The sequence below is a fragment of the Lutra lutra genome, chromosome X (genome assembly GCF_902655055.1).
Source record: "Lutra lutra chromosome X, mLutLut1.2, whole genome shotgun sequence".
In the NCBI taxonomy this organism is placed as follows: domain Eukaryota; kingdom Metazoa; phylum Chordata; class Mammalia; order Carnivora; family Mustelidae; genus Lutra; species Lutra lutra.
The window spans coordinates 98152663-98172278 of NC_062296.1; the positions used below are offsets into that span (position 1 = coordinate 98152663).

At 48.4% G+C, this 19616-nt stretch overlaps 1 protein-coding gene across 11 annotated transcripts in view; it reads right to left on the reverse strand.

The window, feature by feature from the left end:
* Positions 1 to 16551, reverse strand: part of GYG2 (glycogenin 2) — a 37119-nt gene extending 20568 nt beyond the window's left edge. For 2 of the 11 annotated variants that reach the window (XM_047716427.1, XM_047716426.1), the window contains exons 1-5: positions 16090 to 16312; positions 15266 to 15395; positions 10384 to 10525; positions 1822 to 1996; positions 368 to 530 (exon numbers count right to left, since the gene is read on the reverse strand). In XM_047716427.1, the coding sequence (XP_047572383.1) occupies positions 368 to 530; positions 1822 to 1996; positions 10384 to 10525; positions 15266 to 15272 (487 nt within the window). In that variant the 5' untranslated portion in view covers positions 15273 to 15395; positions 16090 to 16312. The other 9 variants (XM_047716420.1, XM_047716417.1, XM_047716425.1 and 6 more) reach the window with 9 other exon arrangements.
* Positions 16552 to 19616: the final 3065 nt, after the last annotated feature.

Consider the following 19616-nt stretch of genomic DNA (forward strand, 5'->3'; position numbering starts at 1 on the left):
CTACTTTCACTCTACACCTGCATGGTTAAATATTTGTAGCAGATTTTGTAGGATCCATGATGCTGGAAAAAAAAAAAATCTATTATCTGGTCTTCAGAGAGAGGTTTGCCTACCCTTTTCTGTTTGATCAGGATTGGGGAACCGTTCTTCCTACTCACTGAGGATATTTTGTTCTGTGGTTTTTCTCTGTCGTGTATTTACTTACTAACTTCACTTATTCTGTCACCCGGTCTGGCCGCATTCTCCCACCGTATCCTTAACTGACTTATGCCATTCATGTATCTGGGGGAAGTGAGAATGGGGCAGGGGTATGGGACCAGAAACAGCCCCATCTTCTTCCATCCATTTCCAGGTTCCCATCACTCACCATCAAAGCTGCCGTGGTCTGTGGCATGTTGCAGCAAGAGGCCGTGCGTCTCCAGAGACGGTTGGAAGACAAAAACACCACTGTTGAAGCAGTCCGGCCATCCGGGATCGGGGGCTGCAGAAAACTCTGTCCTATCAAACAGCTCATCGATATTGGCTAGCACCTGGCAAAGCAGAGCATGGGGGAACTTGTAGCACCCTTCTCTTACCTCCGGGTTGCAGGTGTGACAAATGCAGCAGAAACTTGAGGATGCTCAGTGTCTAGTGATTGGAAACCTGTGCCAACTTTTCTTTCTCCCTTCCTTCCTTCCTTTCTTTCTATCTTTCTCCCTTCCTTTCTTTCTTTCTTCTTCTTTCTCTCTTTTCTCTTTCTTTCTTTCTTTTTCTTTGTTTTTCCATTTTATGTATCTATTTGACAGAGAGGAGTGGGAGAGGGAGAAGCAGGCTCCCCGCTGAGCAAGGAGCCCAATGTGGGACTTGATCCCAGGACCCTGAGATCATGACCTGAGCCAAAAGCAGATGCTTAATGGACTGAGCTACCCAGGTGCCCCAGTTTTTGGACTGACTCTCCTTTTCTGCTTACATTCGAAAGAGAAGAGTGTGTGTAAGATGGCTCTCTGGTTTATTTCAAGTGATTGATGGAACACTACTTCTGAAAGTAAATTATTTTCTCAAGGTTCTTAAAATTCTCTATGGAACTCGCCTGACTGCATATGCTCTTTAGTCTACCAAATGTGACCCATGAAGCTCGGAAAACACATGAAGGAAGAGGTTCTCAAGTCAACGTAATACATCGGTTGCCTTCTAGAACTTGCCTACTGATTACAGACCCCTCCAACACCCACTGACTTTCCAAACTGTGCTGTTTGGAAGAAAGGAAACATGACTCCAATTGTGTTACTGGTCTTACTTTCCTCTGCACCTGTCCATCTTCCTATAGAGTTGCTTTGACACAACCAAAACAAACCAGAATGCATGCCAACGCCCTGACTTCATTTTACGTTTCAACTTTCCAATGGCTGTTTCAGAAAGTAGCCATCCTAGGCTCCTACACTGCATGTCGCTACCCCAAATGACAAGAGGAGGATGGCTCAGCCCAAGAAGCCCGGTGTACCAGTCCAATCCAAACTATGTAAGTCAAGATGCAATCAAGGCCAAATATTTTTTCTAATTATTCTATTTTGTGTAGATAAGATCATGCAATTATAAAGCCCTCCTAGGGAAGGAGCATGCCTTCAAATCTGTTAGTGTCCTAGGCAGGGTCAGAGCAGGGCTAGCATTGTGTTATAGCTGATTTTGATGCACTGAATGGCAAGGCTGGTGACACCGTTGCATGTTATTTGCTGGGAATCCACACGTAAACAATAACAGCGTCCTTAAAAAGGAAAAGGCATTGTCTCTGAGGGGTTCCTTATCAAGTAGAGCATCTCGTCCTCATCATTCCCTTGTACTCACCAGAGTATCTGCATCCAGGAAGACACACTTGCTATAATGGGTGAGGGTCCAACAGTGAAGCTTGGTGAGCGTGACCCCAAGCTCAGGCCTCTTCAGAAAGGCCAGGTGGATGTAGTCTGCACTGTCGATCAGGTTCACCTCAATTACCTCATCAAACACCTTCGAGAGGATAACCCTGGAAAGACACACACTAGATACTAGCAGAGCAAGGGAACATTCAACACAGGACATCCTATCCCTTCAAGATGACATCCCTTTGCTACACACACATGAAGCATGGATCCAAAACCCCATCAAAATCATGGCAATCTTCATGTTCAGCCTTTATTTTTCCCATGGAGTTTCCATACTTTCCACTCATACTTAAACGTTACGCAAACTTGAACATCTTGACAACTGTACCCAACTGTCTTAGGTAGACTGATTCCAATCATCCCTTAGGAAGGTAATTCTCTTTGAAAATGGCATGGGACATGGGAATGAATGCTGAGCAGGTAGAAACTGACAGATGGCCACTACAATCTCCCATCAGTTTTTACTTCGTGTCTTCAAAACCTACATTGTTAGTTGCATACAAGTTCAAGACTCAAATTTTGGCAGACTGTACTTTTTATCAAAATGAAACTTTCCTCTATTCCTTTTTCCCTTTTCTCTCTTTTTTTTTTTTTGACTTAAATTCTACTTCATTATAGGTTGGAATGTTTTGTGATGACGAAAAATTAAGGAAGAGCCAAAAAAAGATGAGGGCATGTCAAAAGGATACGGCGAGTCAATCAGGAATTTGAATAACAAAACAAATAACAAACAACAAACAGAAAACAAAAAAACAAACAAATATAATATAAAATGGATATTCATGGGTCCATAATAATAACATAATTGAATAAATAAGTAAATGGGAAAGAAGGAGCAGCAATTCCTTAAAGAAGAATTCCAAATACAAAATGAATTAGAAATGAAGGAAACAGAAAATCACCATTAGGCTAACACCACCGTAATAATGACGGCTGACAAGGTTCACTGATGGATGCTAAAATGAATGGCTAAAGGTTTTGAAAGAAACAGCATGTTTTCATATGTTGAAAGTATCTCCTCCAAGGTGTCCATCCATTACAAAGACAAAAATCATAACCCCACAGATAATACCTTAATGCTATGATCAAGTAACAGAACACAAAAACATCCCATAACTTCAGTCTACTACTGAAAAAATAGTGGACAAATGCAAGCCCCCCAAATTCTATAAAACTAATGATTAGTACTCCTTGAAAATGTTAAGGTCATGACACATGAGGAAAGAAGGAGAAAAGGTCATAGATGGAAAGTCACAAGGGCAGGTATAATAACTAAGCCCTGGTTGGGAACAGAATCATATACTATCAAAGGCATCCTTTATTTTCAACATTTTGTGTTGTGATTGAAGTTGCCTCCTGTGCATGTCTAGGATACGGTTGGATTTTATGTCTACTTCTCTCTCCTTTAAATGGGGTTTTAAACCCGTTCACCTTTAGTATGATCATTGATATATCTGAGCGGAGTCCTACAGTTTTATTCCCCCCCCTTTTTTTTATGTGTATTAGAGTCTCTTCTTCTTTCTAATCCTTTCCCACCGTCCACTGCAAGGATTACATTTTTTCCCACATTCCATGCATTTTCCATTAAAGCTTGGGAAGTTGTACATATCCTTTCTAGTCTTCTGATGGTTACCACCCTCATATTTCGACACATATATTTAAAACTTATATTCTCTACTGAATGCAAAGAAAATCAGCATCTCTATCTTCACCCCAGATGAGACAGGAACATCAGCCTATGTTCACGTCTGTCCCTCTGTCCCCCTCATTCACCTCTGCGTGGAGTGCAAATCCCAGATTATTTTCATAACTATGGCTCAACACAGTTACAATTAACTTTGAGTTTTACTCATATTATTGGCTTAGTATTACATCTTTATTCTAAGTTTTTCTTCCTTGGATTTACAATTCACTGTGCTTGAGGATATCCTCAAGTAATTCTGTCCCCAAACATCATCCAGGCATAAAATCTTCAAGCTGTTATGTATGTGGAACATCTTTAATTTGCTTTTGAATTGCCCAGATTTGGCTAGATACAGAAAACTCATTGCAAAATTATTTTGCCCCCCCCCTCCTGGGAGGATGGTGGGGGTAGGAGTGAAACAGGTGAGAGGGATTAAGAGGTACAAACTTCCCATTATAAAGCGAGTAAGGGCACCTGGGTGGCTCAGTTGGTTGAGCGACTGCCTTAGGCTCAGGTCATGATCCCGGACTTCCAGGATCGAGTCCCACATCAGGCTCCCAGCTCCTTGGGGAGTCTGCTTCTCCCTCTGACCTTCTCCTCTCTCATGCTCTCTCTCACTCATTCTCTCTCAAATAAATAAATAAAAATTAAAAAAAAAAAAAGCGAGTAAGTCACAGGGGTGAAGAGTACAGCCCAGGGGATGTAGAAATAATACCATCAAAATTCTGTACAGTGACCCTACTTATTGCGGTGAGCATTCTGTAATGCACAGAATGTCAAATCACCATGCCGTACACTGGAAACTAACGTACTATGCTACATCAACCATACTTTTGTAGACACACACATGAAATTACTTTGCTCCAGAAAATCTGAGACATCTGCTCTCTCAACCTGACCGATGCTGAAATGCTTTTAGTGCCTTTCTCTGTTCTTGGTGCTCTGTTAACACCACCCCTGGGTATCGACATGTGTGTCCGGTCATTCTGCTTGACACTCGAGGGCCAGCATTCTCAGAACCGAAATAGGAGAGGAGTTAATTCCTACAATTTGTTCTCTCTCTTTCACTCCTTTTGAAACTTCCATTAGGAAGCAGATGTTGGTGCTTCCGGGATCTATCTGTTATATATAAAAAAAACTTATATTTTTTGGTGCTTTTTTATCAAAGGCTATTAAAAGTACCTCCATCTCTGAGAAAGCACTATCTCATCGCCAAGGTTCCCTTGCTTTCAACCCAGTTATTTATGGAATTTATGGCATCCTTAGGGTTGTATAAAGATCCGGGAGCGGGGGTGGGGAGGGTGGAAGGCAAAAGAAATATCACTCCATGTTGCTACAAATAGACTGTGATGTATGTCCCCAAGTCCCTTTGTTCAGCTCTGCCTGTTTTCTCAAAATAAGTGCCTGGGCTGGGAATGAAATCTCAAGACTACAACTTGAAACTCTTTGCAGAAATATTACCCAACTCTGCCCTTGGGCCACACAGCCTAGAAAAACAGAGTGGTGGTCCTCCTACCCACACCCTTGGTCACTTTCGGTCACCTGTCACTATTTGTCACTGGACCACAGGGCACTGTTCCTCAGCTCTCCCAGTGATTACAAAGTATGTAATGGGTCCTATAAATGCTAACTCGTTCTGTAACACTGAACCTTCCCAAGATTCCTGGATGTTTCTGAATATTTTACAGTTCATCTTGAGTGGACCAGAAGACTGAAGAAAGTCGGTGCGGAGAGCTTTTATGGACCCTGAGGAGACAGGAATGGAGGACACAGTCATGTGTTCTTCCGGGGTCCTTTTGGCTTTATCAGGACCATTCTATGAAACAAGTATGACTTCCTCCAATCACCAGGGGGACTGATGGGCCAGTAGGCAAACAAGAAAGACCCCATGTTTCCCATCTTGGTCCCTCAGGACAGCATACCCCGCTCTGCGTCTGCTCGAGCCTCTGGTCTGACTCTGAAGGTCAGGCGTTTGGACACAAGGGATGCGTTTCTCTCTAGGGGCTGAAGAGCTCATCTTTGGCAAGAGGAAATATACTGTACTGATTGATTAAGTTGAAACACTTTTGAGAGAATGGGTTTTAGCCAATTTGCGTCTAGTCTAATGATGTCATTCGATGTCAAAGACAGAGATCTGCCCTCCAAAACACCAGCATTTACAAAGACCAACCTAGCTAGTCATAAATATCCCCCATAGACATACTGATGGCTCATACCCTCCACCATTGTGAGATCCATCGTCCATTTGTGACACTTGGTTTTAAGACTTCTTTGGCTATTATATAGACTAACAAGCCTCCTCCCCATGATAGATTTTGTAAATGTGTCCCTTAGTTGATTTGTTTGATCTTTTACTTTTACACATAGTATTTCTGACCTATGGAGGTCCTGGTGGCCTCCTCTGCTTTCATTTAAGACAGTTTTCCCCACATTCAGATGAATGAATCTGTCAGTGAGATGAATGACCCATGTATGGCAAGGTCTGGAGACACTGGTTGTGGATGGTGATCCTACCAGCATATGGTGGGTGGAGACCAGGGACACTGCTCCACACCCTCCAGTGCCCAGGATGTCCCAACTCAGAGAGCCATCCAACCCCACATGTCAGTACTGCCCAGGCTGAGATACTCTGAGTTACTAACTTCTAAGATTTTTCTATCCTTAAAAAATTTTACCTTTACACTCATAATCTACCTGAATTCATCTTGGTACGCATGGATATGCTGAATTATACAGAGGTCATGAACTGTCTTCCTTAGAGCACCATTTATTTTCCTATGATATACCTCGCATGGTCTTCCTACTCTTGTGTATGTCAAGGCTTTTCTCATCTACATGTAAAACACAACCAAACCTGTAAATCAAGTTTGGGTATCAAGATTAGGATGGTTTCCTAAAATAAATGAACACATTCTTTTTTTTTTTTTTTTTCCTCCCTTGGCTCTGAGATAGCTCCTATCACATGGAAATCCATTCATTGTACCCAACGTAATAGAATGTTCTTTATAACTGCCCGGGCTCAGAACCTTCTACTAGATAAGCCTTTGATAACATTCTCTGCTTTCTACCCTGGGGTACTGGTGAACAGTCTTTTCTATGCCTTCTAGTATCAATGCGGGGTCATCTGAGTTTCCCTATAAGAATGAGTACTTCATCAATCTCACCAGCAAAGTGCTCTGTGTCCTATTTGCTTTTAAAATCGAAGTTGCTTGCAAATGACTACTTTTTCGCTTTAATTTTGGATACTTGTGTTTTCTGTCATCTTAATTTACTCTTAGATAATCCAACACTTGGACTTGTTTCCTGTTCCCCGTTTTCAGTTTTTATGAATCTCTTCTCTCTTGACTTATGTATTTTTTATTTGTTTAAAATTTTTTTCCAACTGGATAATTTCTTCACTGATTTTAATTTTTGTATTGTTTGCCTTCTGTATTTTTTGTTTGTTTTAGTGTAAGAGTTTTGGGACCTCAATAATTTATTTCTTCACTGATTTTAAAGTTTCTCTCTGGAATGCCTCTAGTTTCCCCCTTTGGTTTCTATAGGTAGCATTCATATTGCAAATATTTTTTTAAGCACCATAGAATTCAAGGTTTGATTTGTTCACTTATGAAGTGTTTAGCAATTTCTGATTTAAAATGTCCAAGGGTAATGCTGGTTTTAAATTCAGCTTGCCATTAATGTCTAGTTTTATTACAGTAGAGTCAAAGACTATAACCTTCAATTCCTGCTCCAAGTGACACATTAAATGCCTCCTCGTACTGAGAGTATAAAATCAATTTTTCTAAGTGGTCCATGGCTGGTGAGAACAAAGATTACCATTTACATAATGCATAACATTTAAGAGATACCTCATGCATTATTCGTTAGATCAATTTACTCACGTGTCTGCCTCATTTGTGAGTTAAATACTAGGAAAACTATATAAAAATACTCTCCCTCTTCCGTTCTTTGTGTTTGCTTGTTATCAAGTAGCGTTTTTTTAATATGCTTTATATGGTGATTGTTGGCGCACCAAGGATCTTGAGCAGTGTATCTGAAATGTGAATTCTACTCTTTATTATGTAGGGTTCCTTGTCTGGATTGTTACACTTAGAAAACTGTATGACTGTTTCTGCTTTTCCTTTCTTCTACGTGTGATCTGATAACTCTGTGCATTAATAGAGAACTATACCAGATAGAGGAAGTGGGTGGGGGATGGGTTAAGGAGGTGATGGGGATAAGGTGGGGGGGTCACTTGTCATGATGAACACCAGGTGATGTTTCAAAGTCCTGAATCACTATATTGTGTACTTGAAACCAATGTTATACTGTATGTTAACTAACTGGAATTTAAATAAAAACTTAAGGGGCACCTGGGTGGCTCAGTGGGTTAAGCCTCTGCCTTCGGCTCAGGTCATGATCTCAGGGTCCTGGGATCGAGCCCCGCATCGGGCTCTCTGCTCAGCAGGGAGCCTGCTTCCTCCTCTCTCTCTGCCTGCCTCTCTGCCTATTTGTGATCTCTGTCAAATAAATTTTAAAAAATATTTTAAAAAAACTTGATAAAAAATACATACATCAGATAACATGGGTCCTTCTTAAATGTGTATAGTTTAGTAAATATATTTATGATGATTATTTACCCTCAATACCAGGTTTTCTTACTCTCCTCCTTGTCCTTCCAGAAAGATCTTTCTCATTAAGTTGTGGGTTTTGATACAATGTTCACCCAGCAGATGACAATTTTTTTTTCTTTTAGTAGCAAAATCCCTAAGCACCTACATGCTTGAGAATCACTTCTGATCAACTGCCAATAACAGATAAACTTGGCCAGATGGCTTATTGGATGTATCCAGAAATATTTGTCATCACAACTTTAGAAAGTCGTCGGTACACAGACATCTACGTTTGTGGTCTTTATTTGCTTTGCTCCCCTCTGGTGATACCCATTTTTTTCTGGTGTTTCTTCACCATGGGGAATTTTCTTCACAAACGTCCTTGTTTCCAAGCTGGTTTCATTTGCTCTCAGCTTGGGAGCAGACTCACCTCTGTTTTAAAGCTTCCTACTCTCCACACTTCTGCTCAAATAGTGGGAATCCCCTGACATTTTCCATATCAATGACTCTCTCAGTCTGCAGGGAAGATGTCATAGAATGGGGTCTCTAAAAAGTCTAGTATTTTAGCAATTTTTATTTGCTGTTAACATTTCCACAGCTCATGGCTGGACCCCTTTCGACTCAGCCCATCCTAGCAGTTCCGTTTGTATCAACAAGTCTCTACTTGTACGAATTTTATTAAAAGCGCCCCTCGGATCTTTTCCAAAGTCCTTATGTTCCACACACTAACTTTTTTTATGAATACGTCTCTCCCTGAACTTGAGTATGATGTCCCCACCTTCACCTGGAGAAACATTTTGTATGCTCAGCATTGATTTAAATCCTTCCCTGGGGCGCCTGGGTATAGCTCAGCGGGTTAAATCCTTCTCTGTCTTCACCTTGATACAAAAAGTGGGCTGACGCCTCGTCAAGGAGAGGATGGGTTCTCGTTGCTTCAGACTACCTAGTCCGAATCAGAACGGGCCTTTCAGATCTCAGCCCTGAGAGCTGGCCAAGCGAACCTGACATGGCTCATTTAATGACGTAGGGAGGGACAGAGCAGGAAACCCCTCCCTGGCCCATGTCCTTGCACTGGATTCCAGCAACTGCCCCAGCTCCCTTTCCTGGTGTCCCCTGCTAAGTGGGACAACCCTTTACCAGAGTGGGCCACGCCAGAGATGAGCTCATACCAGAGATGAGCCCATGCACACTTTTCCAGGCTTCTGCAAACTCTGGGCCTCCCCATGTCCTCAAATGCTGCTCATGCAGAGCCTGACTCTCGTCTGCCAGCCCAGGTCTTCACAAAGGCCTCCTCTAACCTTCCTCTCCTACCTTCAAGGCTCACCCCACCCATGTACCACGGCCCTGTGCACGCCGCCCACAACCAAGACAAACCGGAAGAACCTCGTGCCCACGCGTCTATCACGAAACACTTTCATCATTCTTTAAGTTTGCCCATGGCCAACAGCAAGTTCCCCATATTGCAGGCATCCGGACGATGCCCCAAATTCTGAAACGCTGTTCCTACAGCAGCCGCCTTCAAGAAAAGTCTCCATGCATATGCTCCATCAAGATGACATCGGTCACCTGGGAGCATCCAGAAGGAACAAATGGTCTCCCCAGTGAACTAGTGCCACTTAGGATACTGTGAGGACACCACCGTCCATGTGTCTACAGATGGGAAGAACTCACACTCAGGCTGGAATGCACAACCCGCTCTACAGAACTAGGGCGCCAACAGACTCAGGTGTCCACATTTGCAAGCGTGCACTCAAGGACCTATAGCCATCCATCCTGTCAGCCTAACCATGGACTCATCCTTGACCTCCCATCTCGAGCCCTGCATGGCAATCCCAAGACATGGCTTTGAGCCATTGTGATAAAGTCAGTGCATGCACTCACCACCACAGAACAGCTTTGCACATGTCACAGCCTCATGTAGGAACGTCCACTCATCTTCCCGGGGAACACGGCACACAGGAACAGAGGTGCACAAGGATGCAGAAACCCATTCTACACATGCAAGAGTCTGCAGAACCACATGTGACGTGCTCCGACTTCCAACCTTAAACCTGTCACCTCCTCTACAATACTTGCTTCCTTTGATGATGAACTGAGTGGACTAGCATCAAATGCCTGCTAAGTCAGCGGGAATTCCAGATCCACCGATGGTTCTGGGGACCTCTGAGAGCCACAGGAACTGGTCGGGCACTGGAGCATCTCCCCAACTTACCTGAGCAGACTGGACACCTGTGGGGTGATGAGAACCACCAGTTTCCTGGTCGCACGCTGGTTCCTCAGGGACTGTCCCAGGACCAGCGCGCCTTGGCAGTAGACGTCATTGGTGGCCAGAGTCACGAACGCCTGGTCAGACACTGTGGGTGTGGACAAAAACACCACAGTCACGTGCCTGGTAGAAATCGGGAGGTGCCAGGGTTGGTGGTCACCCCTCTCTGAACCTTCACCAGCTGAACCGAGTAACTGCTCTATAGTCTACCAATGTTTATACTGACGTCCTTCCTGCTCCCTCCCTCCCTCCCTTCCTTCTTCTTTTCCTTCTTCCCTCCCTCCCTTCCTTTCTTCCTTCCATGTTTAGTAATCTATCTGCCCAACATAGGGCTTGAACTCATGACTCTGAGATCAAGACTCTGAGCCACCCAGGCACTGCCCCCCCCATTTTTCCCTTTGAAAACACACAAACACACACAGAAACACACAGTCAGCATAAGGCGCCTGCGTGTGATGCCTTAATTTTCTCTGCATTCAAGTGTAAAAAAAAAACTCACCCCAAACACTTGAATTGGAGACACAAACAAATCAAAACCTGTAAGCAACCGCACAAGTATCTGAGCCAGGATCCAGACGCCAGCCCAACTCAGAACAAAACAACACAGCACAAAACTATGCCCAGTTTCACAGGGTCTCACTCGGAGGGGAAGAAATGCAAACAGGGGATCCAACTGACGGCAATTTCCAGTCTAAGCGCATCCTTGCGGTGGTGGTAGCTTTCATGGGGACTTCCAACAAGCTTAATTCCTGCTCCCCCAGGAGTGTGTTGCCAGGAGAGAGACAACAGTTTAAAGAAATCCGGTGCAGGCTCCCGTGCTGTGTGCAGAAATTAAAATTCGCAGCATGCACTGTGGGGCGAGAACACACAGACCTCACTTCTCAAAGAGCAGAGCGTCCTCCCCTCCCCGAGCCAGTGGCTCCCCAAGCAGGGCCCAAAGGACTGGCATTCTCACTAAATATAACGTGAAAAACGCAAGCTTCTGAGGTCTGCTTCCCAGGGTGGGGGGCCACCTCCTTGACCTTATACATTCCATGGGGGTAAATTCCAAAATATGCCTGTTACAACAGGCTCCTGTCTGCCCGTTCTTGATGCTGCTGCTGCCGCTTTCCCAAATTAAGAAGGGTCTGCGAACTCCTGGCCTCTCCACTGTGAGTTGTGGGTTATTCCCAGACAGTAAAGTTCCAAACTCAACTTTGCAGCCCCCCAAAGTATGTATGCATATATGTATCTGCCTGTCTATCCATCCTTCCATCCATCCATCCATCTATCATCTATCCATCCATTTATCCATCCATCTATCTATCCATTCTTACATCTGCCTATTTACCATTCATCCATCCATAAGTCCATCCATCCATTCATCTATCTATAATCTATCATCCATCTATCCATCCATCATGTCTATCTATCCATCCACGTATCCATCCATCCATCTATCCATCCATCCCTGTGTCTATGAATCTATCATCCATCCATCCATCCATCTATCCATCCATTCCTGTGTCTATTTATGTATCATCCATCCATTTATCCATCCATCCATCCGTCTACCCATCTATCCATCCATCCCTGTGTCTATCTATCCATCCATCCATCCATCCATCCATCCATCATATCTCTCAATCCATCTATCCATCTTATCTACCATATATCTATCTACCTGTATCTATGAGATGTTTGAGGGGTAGGAGAACCCCCTATGGACATATCTGAGACATGGGAACAAAGACTGGGGTCCTCTAGAGACCTCAGGGTGACAAGACAGTCCCATGTCCAGAACAGACCACCCTATGTCGGGATGATTGACCAGACAAGAGGAAGGTGCAGCTGCATTAGCCCAAGGGAAAGTACCAGACAGAATATAACACAAAGAGCAAAGTCACGAAAATTCGTTAATGCATACACTGTTTTTGCTGCATTTTCGTAAGGACATAAATGTAACTGCTGTAATCAGTGCATATTATGAGCTAAAATATGTTTCCCCTCCCCTGGCCAAACTCGTAGGAAGTCCTCACTCCCAGGACCTCAGAATATGGGTATATTTGGAGATGGGGTCTTGAAAGAGGTAAACTGAGGTCATTGGCATGAGTCCTGATCTGCCAAGATTGGGGTCCTTACAGGAAGAGGGGATGAGAACACAGACACACACACAAAGGGATGACCACATGAGGACATGGGGAGAATGTGGTGTCTACACACGAAGCAGAAAGACCTCAGGGGGAACCCGCCTCAGCCCTGCCTAGATCTCGGACTCCCAGCCTCAGCCCCACATGGATCTCAGATTCCCAGCTTCTAGGACTGGGAGGAAAACAATATATATTCTTTAAGGCATCCTATCTGTGGGATTTGTTAAGGCAGCCCTAGGACCCTAATAAATGGGGGCATTAAACTCGGGAAGCAGACCCGGTAATGCCACACCCACACTGGAGAAAATGGCCCAGCAATCACCTGGTTCCACTCTCAGGCTCCATTTCCATCATTGTAACTTGGCTACATATTTCCTATGTCAACAATTTAAACTGGATCCTCCTCAAAGAAAAACAAATTCACAACACATCTCGGCTGGATATTTCTAAAGAGAACATCGAGGTCCTTCTGAATGGAAGGTAATAGGAAGACATGAAAAGTACCCAATTAGATTATTCCTCCTCCTTTATCCTCTCAGTGATCACTAAGGAAACCGCAATCCAATTGTCGGGGTCTGTTTTGACTCAACCATAGTTGATAAATATGGGCCTCCTTCCCGGGAGAGTTATCAAACCAGACACCAGAACAATTAGATTTCCAACCATCTCATGTTTCAGACCTACTTTGTTTGAACACATCAGATGCTTCCATGTGAGAAAGAGTTACACGTGAGGCAGGGGGAAGCCGGGAGGTCCTGGGAGCAGAGCTGCTCCGTGGTTCATGGAGGGGAGCACATCATCTGGGAGGGCTTTGGGGACCCCAAGTGACACACCGAGGACTGGTTTTTGTCCCAAAGCTTCCCAATTCAATGAGAACCCTTCAGACACATCTCCTGTGGGCCCCATCTCACGTCATGATTTGCAGGATGGATAGAGATAGTGCTGGGTCTACAAAGGCGTAAACTCTGTTCTTGCTTAGGATGGATTCGTGGTCCTGTCAACAGCGAGACACCACAGCACCCCAGGAGAGCAGACCCCCTCTCTCCAGCGACCCCAACACGCAAACTCACGCTCTGCGAGGAAGACGTGCCCGTCTGAAGGCTGGCCACCAGGGCCCCACGCCTGATGTTGTGAGATCCCTCATGGAGAAGAGCCACCATCAGAGGCACAAAGACAGACCAGTGGATTTTAAGGTAACAGGGTGGAAATTCATTAACAGGTCTCCAGGGGCCACACACTCTTGGTTTTAAGAAGTTACCAATGACCAAGTCTCATGGTGGCATCAAAGAACCTCCGTGACTGTCCCAGGACACTGTAATTAGAGTCCGCTGTCCCCCAACATGGCGCCAGGGTGGGAACTCGGAGAAACACAGAACACGAGTGGCTGTACTCCAAGCAATGGTTTAAGAAAAAAAAAAAAATCGTAATCTCTCAACATGAAGTTCCACCCAAAGCATGTGGTGGCTGAGAGTTTCATAACGAATCTGGGAGAAAGCTTCATTTTTATCCATTTCTGGTCCTTGTGCGTCTTCCACCCGCTGCATTTTCTATCCACCCTCCCCCTCCCTGAAATAACATGGCCGACTTCCCCGTCGGTCCCTGCCCTTTTACTCAAAGGTGGTGTTTGTTCCCCGAATACCCATGTCAGGTCTTCGAGCACATTCCAGGGCTGATGGAGATGCATCCAAAGGTTGCTCATTGAATGCTACCATTATACGGACCCTAGTGGGTGTGTGGGGGAAAGTGGTTTTCGTTCTGGGGACCTGCAAACGGCTCCCGGGAACAGAGAAACCGTTCTGCTTCTCCTCCAGCTAGATTCCTACAGCAGGAACCACAGGAAACCATGCCTTGGGGCCCGCCTCAACCATTTTGCTTTCTGAGGCCAGACAGGGAGAGCGCAGCATGGAAACTGCTCCGTGATTTTCCCAAATTGCTCCTCTGAGACAAAGTTACCTGTTGTTTAAGAAAAAAGTGTGGGGGGCGGCTCATGGATGGTCATGCCTGGTCTGGTGCAAGGTGGAGGTCTTCTTGATAAAAACAGAACATGCCTCTCTCTTATGGGTTAAGGCCACAATCCCATTATCTAATTTCTATCCCTCTGAACTGTCCACATCGGATGTCCACAAGCCCCCTGGAAGGCAGGTGCGTAGGACTGAATCTGACCCTTGGTGGGGGCCAGCCCTTGCTGTAACCCCCAGCCCTGTGGCCATCCCAAGCTTGCTGCCCTGTTGGGGGCGGGGCAGGGGGAGTTATCTCAATTTTACTGGAATAACAAAGTGTACCTGTCGTCTGAACTTGGGAAACCCCAAAGGCACTGTGTTCCTAAACTTTTAGGGACATGAGCTTCCTATCTGTCTACCAGTAGGTCAGAAAAGCACTCAGTGAAATTTTATGCCCAAGAGACAATCCCATGTAAAGTCCTAGGGCTGCGTTTTACAGAAGGGAAATTCAGGAATCTGGAGGCCCCCTGACCAGGCTATAAATGGACCCCTCCCGGCGGGTGAGACTCAGCCCATCTCCATCTGCGCCTGGCAGGGCCAGTTTCTGCAAACCCAGGGATATGCTGGGGAGGCACTGAGGAGATGAGGGCCTTGGGGGTGATTGTGCAGGCAAAGGCGGGAGGTCCTCCCCCGAGCAGAGGGATCTCACAGGGACCAGTCGGAACAGGGAGGCTGGACGGAAAGCGTTGGCAGACTCACCCGGCATGGTTTGGGCACAGTGGGGCCGCAGTGCGCCTGGGCTCTCTTGGGCGTGGTGGGTGAACTCTGCCGCCTGAGGCAGGGCCTAGCGGAGGCGTGGTCTCCAGGGGACCCTCGCAGATTTCCAGGCCTGCAGGCGACAGCTCAGCATTCCAGACACCCATAGCTGTACCCCAACCCACACCCCTCTTATCCGCCCCGGGTCAGCTGTGTGCTACTGAACCGAAGCCACACCCACGACCCCATGCCCTGCACCTCACACTCCGTGCTCCTGGGCAGCCTCTGCTTTACAGCCAGGCTCCCCGCGACGCCCCGTCCTCGACCCCAGAGTCCCCTGCAACCCTCTGCGCCCCGCTTGTCCTCCCTGACCTGGGACACCCTCAGGCCCTTGCCCGCCCGGGTTTCAGAAGCGTCGCCGCTGCGCCCCCACTTTCTCTTGTCTCTGGTTTGTCCTGGGCTCCGGCCCGGCGCCCCTCGACTTCGCGACTGCTCCGGAGTCACCCGCGCCCCGGCGGCGCCCCTCCCCTCCTCCGCGCTCCTGGGGGCCCCGGCCCCACACCGGCCCCGCGGCCCCGTCACCTCTTTTCTCGCGAGGACCCCACTGCGCTCCCTGCACACCTCGGCCGTGGGCTCTCGGGCAGCCCTGCGCCCCCCGGGCCCCCAGCACTACCAGGCGGCCTCCACGCCCCCGCACTCCCTGCGCGCTCCCGCAGCCCCAGCCCTCCCCACGCCCACCGTCCCGCGACTCCCTAGTGCTCCCGCACCTCCCGGGGCGCCCTTCCCAAATTGCTCCCCAGCCCCCCGCAACCCCTCGCCCCCTACACCTCCTGCGTGCTCCCGCGGCCTCTGGCCCGGCCGGCGCTGGGAGGGACCCGCGGCCTGCGCCCCGCGATTGGCCGCTCGCCGGAAGCCCGGCCCCACCCCCGCTCGGCCTCTGGGGCGCGGGTCCCCCACCGAGGATCCGCAGCCCCAGCCAGCCTCCCCGGCGCGCCGCCTGCCGCGGGTCCCGCGGCCGGGAGAGAGCCGTACTGGGCCCGCGGCCGCCTTCCGATCCCGCGCCCCGCCCCTGACCCCGCGGCCCCCTCCCCGCGGAATCCGGGAGCCCGAGGTGTCGGGGTTTGGACATTTAACCTTTACCCAGCCCGCTCCAGAGTAAATGTTTGCTGTGGCCCCGAAGCCTGGGCCCAAGGCCAGCCGACTGCGCTGGAGAGGCCACGCTGCGAAACCTACTCGTAGGGAGGGCGGCGCACTGGATCTTACTGCCTCCGGGGGTGGGCGAAGGAAGGAGTCAGGCACCGGCGCACGCCGGGACGCGGGAGAGGATGGCAAGATAAATGAAGCCTTGGCGCCTCAGCAGTTGAATCCGTGCGCGCATGGGCGGAGGCGCCAGTGAGTGTGTGCGTGAGCGAGGGCGCGCGTGCGCGTGCAGGAGTGCGGCTGTGCGGGCCCGCAGGACGCCGCGAGCGGGTGGGTGCGACCGTGCGCTCCGCACTCGGATGTGCGAGTGACGGGCCGCGTGCACAGATGCGGGGGTGCACCATGCGTGGAAGCATTAGCGAGGATGTGCGCGCACGAAGGCGTGACTGACCAGGCACAGGAACAACCGAATGCAAGCGCGCGTGAATGAAGGCGGGAACCCAGGAGCGAGGGGACGAGGGGGCTCCACGCAGGAACGCGTGAGTTCGTGGACGCGTAACGGGACGACTGCAGGAGTGCCCAGATCCGCGCGTGCACCAGTGTGCACGGGAGTGAATGAATGCATCAAAGGCATGAACAAGGGAACGAGTGAGTGTGTGCATCCTTGAATGGATGGACGTGCGCCAAAGCCAAATTTAGGGAGTAGTTCAAGTCTGCGGTCCAGAGCCTGGCAGGACAGGGAGGCCCGTGGCTGGGTGTAGACCCAGGAGCTGCCAGTTTAAAACCTTCTGCTATTTCATGAGTCCTGTTGAATGTACAGAGAAAAGGGGTGCACAGGGGCAGCGGGTGCCCAGGAATGCTGCCCTGGAGAGCTGGACAAGTTGGACACACAGTTTGAAGGGTTGGGAGGAAAATGCAGGGTAGGAGTTGGTGTTAGAACAGGAGACCTGTGAGCCATTGGAGACTCATAGAGGGAGAATAGTGTCTGCCAGATGGGCCAGATGGGCAGGAGGTAACTCTTGGCTGGGGCCATAGGAGAGCCCAAGGACTAGTGGTCAGAAAGACCAGACAATTATTTCCAGAACTTATCATTCTCTGTGGCCCTCTTTGGTCCATCAAAGAGGGTGGTCATCATCCCACCAGCTGAGGTGTCCAAGGGACATCTATCTGCAGGGGGGTTGATGTGCCTGTTGCTCAGGAATAGAACAGTTGGGCTTCCTGCTCTGTAAAGTCACCTAAGGCGAGGAGGAGAGAGGTGTCCTGGGGAGGGGGGTTACCTCCCCTCTAACCCAGGCACCTGCCCCACAGCTTCACCCTATATCACGTCTACAGCATGAGTGAACATACCAGTGAATGAGGTCTTCGTATTATTATGAAAACTGCTCCTCCCAAACCCCCTACAGACGTCAGGGTGCCAGGGAACCCCCTCCTAAGGTTCCACATCCCACGCGTTGGGAATCAGCACAACTGAGGGTCTAGAAATGAGAGAAGAAGGTCCAAGAGGACATCGCCGATGCGAAACCTCATTAGGGATCAGCACCGGAGGGCAGGGATGTCACCCAATGCCCATCGGACTGGGAGATTGCCAAGCAATAGTTTGAGTATCCCAGCATCTTGACTTCCCAAGAGCAGGGCTTTGCTGGATTTCCTCTGGTTCCCCATTGTGGCAAGTCACCCACTCACGACCCCACAGGGAACAGGAACTTGGCATGCTCCAAAGCCATTGAGGCTCACTGCCCTCGGAAAAGAAGGGGCAGAGACAGAGAAAGGAAGGGCCCCTGGTTCCAGAAGCCACCGCCCATAAAGACGGCATCTCCATCTATAACCACCAGCCTCAGGGGACCCGCACGGGTGGGGGTTTTCACTGCACATCACAAATAGGCCCAGAGCTGTTAAGAAATTGAAAGCAGGTCAGGCACTGGGTAGAGCCACCTGGAAACCAAGAGTGTGGTGCTTACCTCATCACGCTGACCGTTTCTACCCTAGGGGGCTCCAGGATGCACACCTGCTGTACCATCAAGGTATTGCTGGTCTGTCCAAACGGACAAGACGCATGGAGCTCTCTGCGCCCACCATGGGCTGTGGGCACATGCTTCACTCCTTCTGGGGTCTGGACAGGTATCTGCAGGGCTATGGAGCCTCTAGAAGGTTCCTCGAAATCCCTGCAGCCCCTGGACTGTTGGTAGGAGGATCAGGATCTGAGAAATATCTGGGGCAAGCCCCCTCTGGTGTCAATACCCCTGTTGTCTATCCCTGGCCCACCAGCCTGGAAGAGGAAAAACATTCTCATGAAGCTGGACATACAGGGGAAGAGTCAGAACCCACGTAAGTCCTGCTCAACCCTCAACAGGCCCCTTGCTTCCAGGGGAAGGTGGAGGTTCCCTGGGCTCTGTGCTGGTCTCGCTGTTGGCTCTAACATTTGCCAAGTGTCCCCCGACATCCATGCCATGGTTCATTCTGTTTGGCCTCATTCTGGCCTCAAGTGAGCAAACTGTGGTACTGTGTGCAAAGGCCCTCCAGTGAGGAATGGGTCCTGGACAGACCTCCAACAATCAGAGATCTGTTTCCAAATGTCCCAGGCAGCTCCTGCCTCCTTTACTATGTGGATTCCCAAATTGTTCCCTTTTTATGGGTTAGAAGTTACCCAGCAGCAGGAGTTCCACCTGGCACTAGTGACATGTGGGGTAGGTCACTCTCTGGCATGGGGCATCCCGTGCACTGTAGGGTATGGAGCAGTGTCCCTGATCTCCACCCACCAGGTGCCAGAAGCATGCTGTTTCCTCCCTCAGTTGTGACACCCAGAAACAACTCCAGACATTGTCAATGATCCCCTGAGAAGCAGAATCATCCCTGGGGTGCTAACCACTCTGATGGATGGATGGATGGACAGATAGACGGGTGTGTGGTTGGATGGATGGACAGATGTGTGGATGGATGGATTCGTGGATGGATGGACAGATGGTTGGTTGGATGGACGGATGGATGGATGTGTGGGTGGATGAGTGGATGGATGGGTGTTTGGATGGATGGATGGATGGGTGGATGGATGGATGGATGGATGGATGGGTGGATGGATGGATGGATGGATGGATGGATGGATGGATGTTTGGATAGATGGGCAAATGTTTGGATGGATAGATGAATGATGGATGGATGGAGAGATGGATGGATGGATGGTCGGGTGGCTGGATAGAGTCCCTTGTTTTAAAGCAGT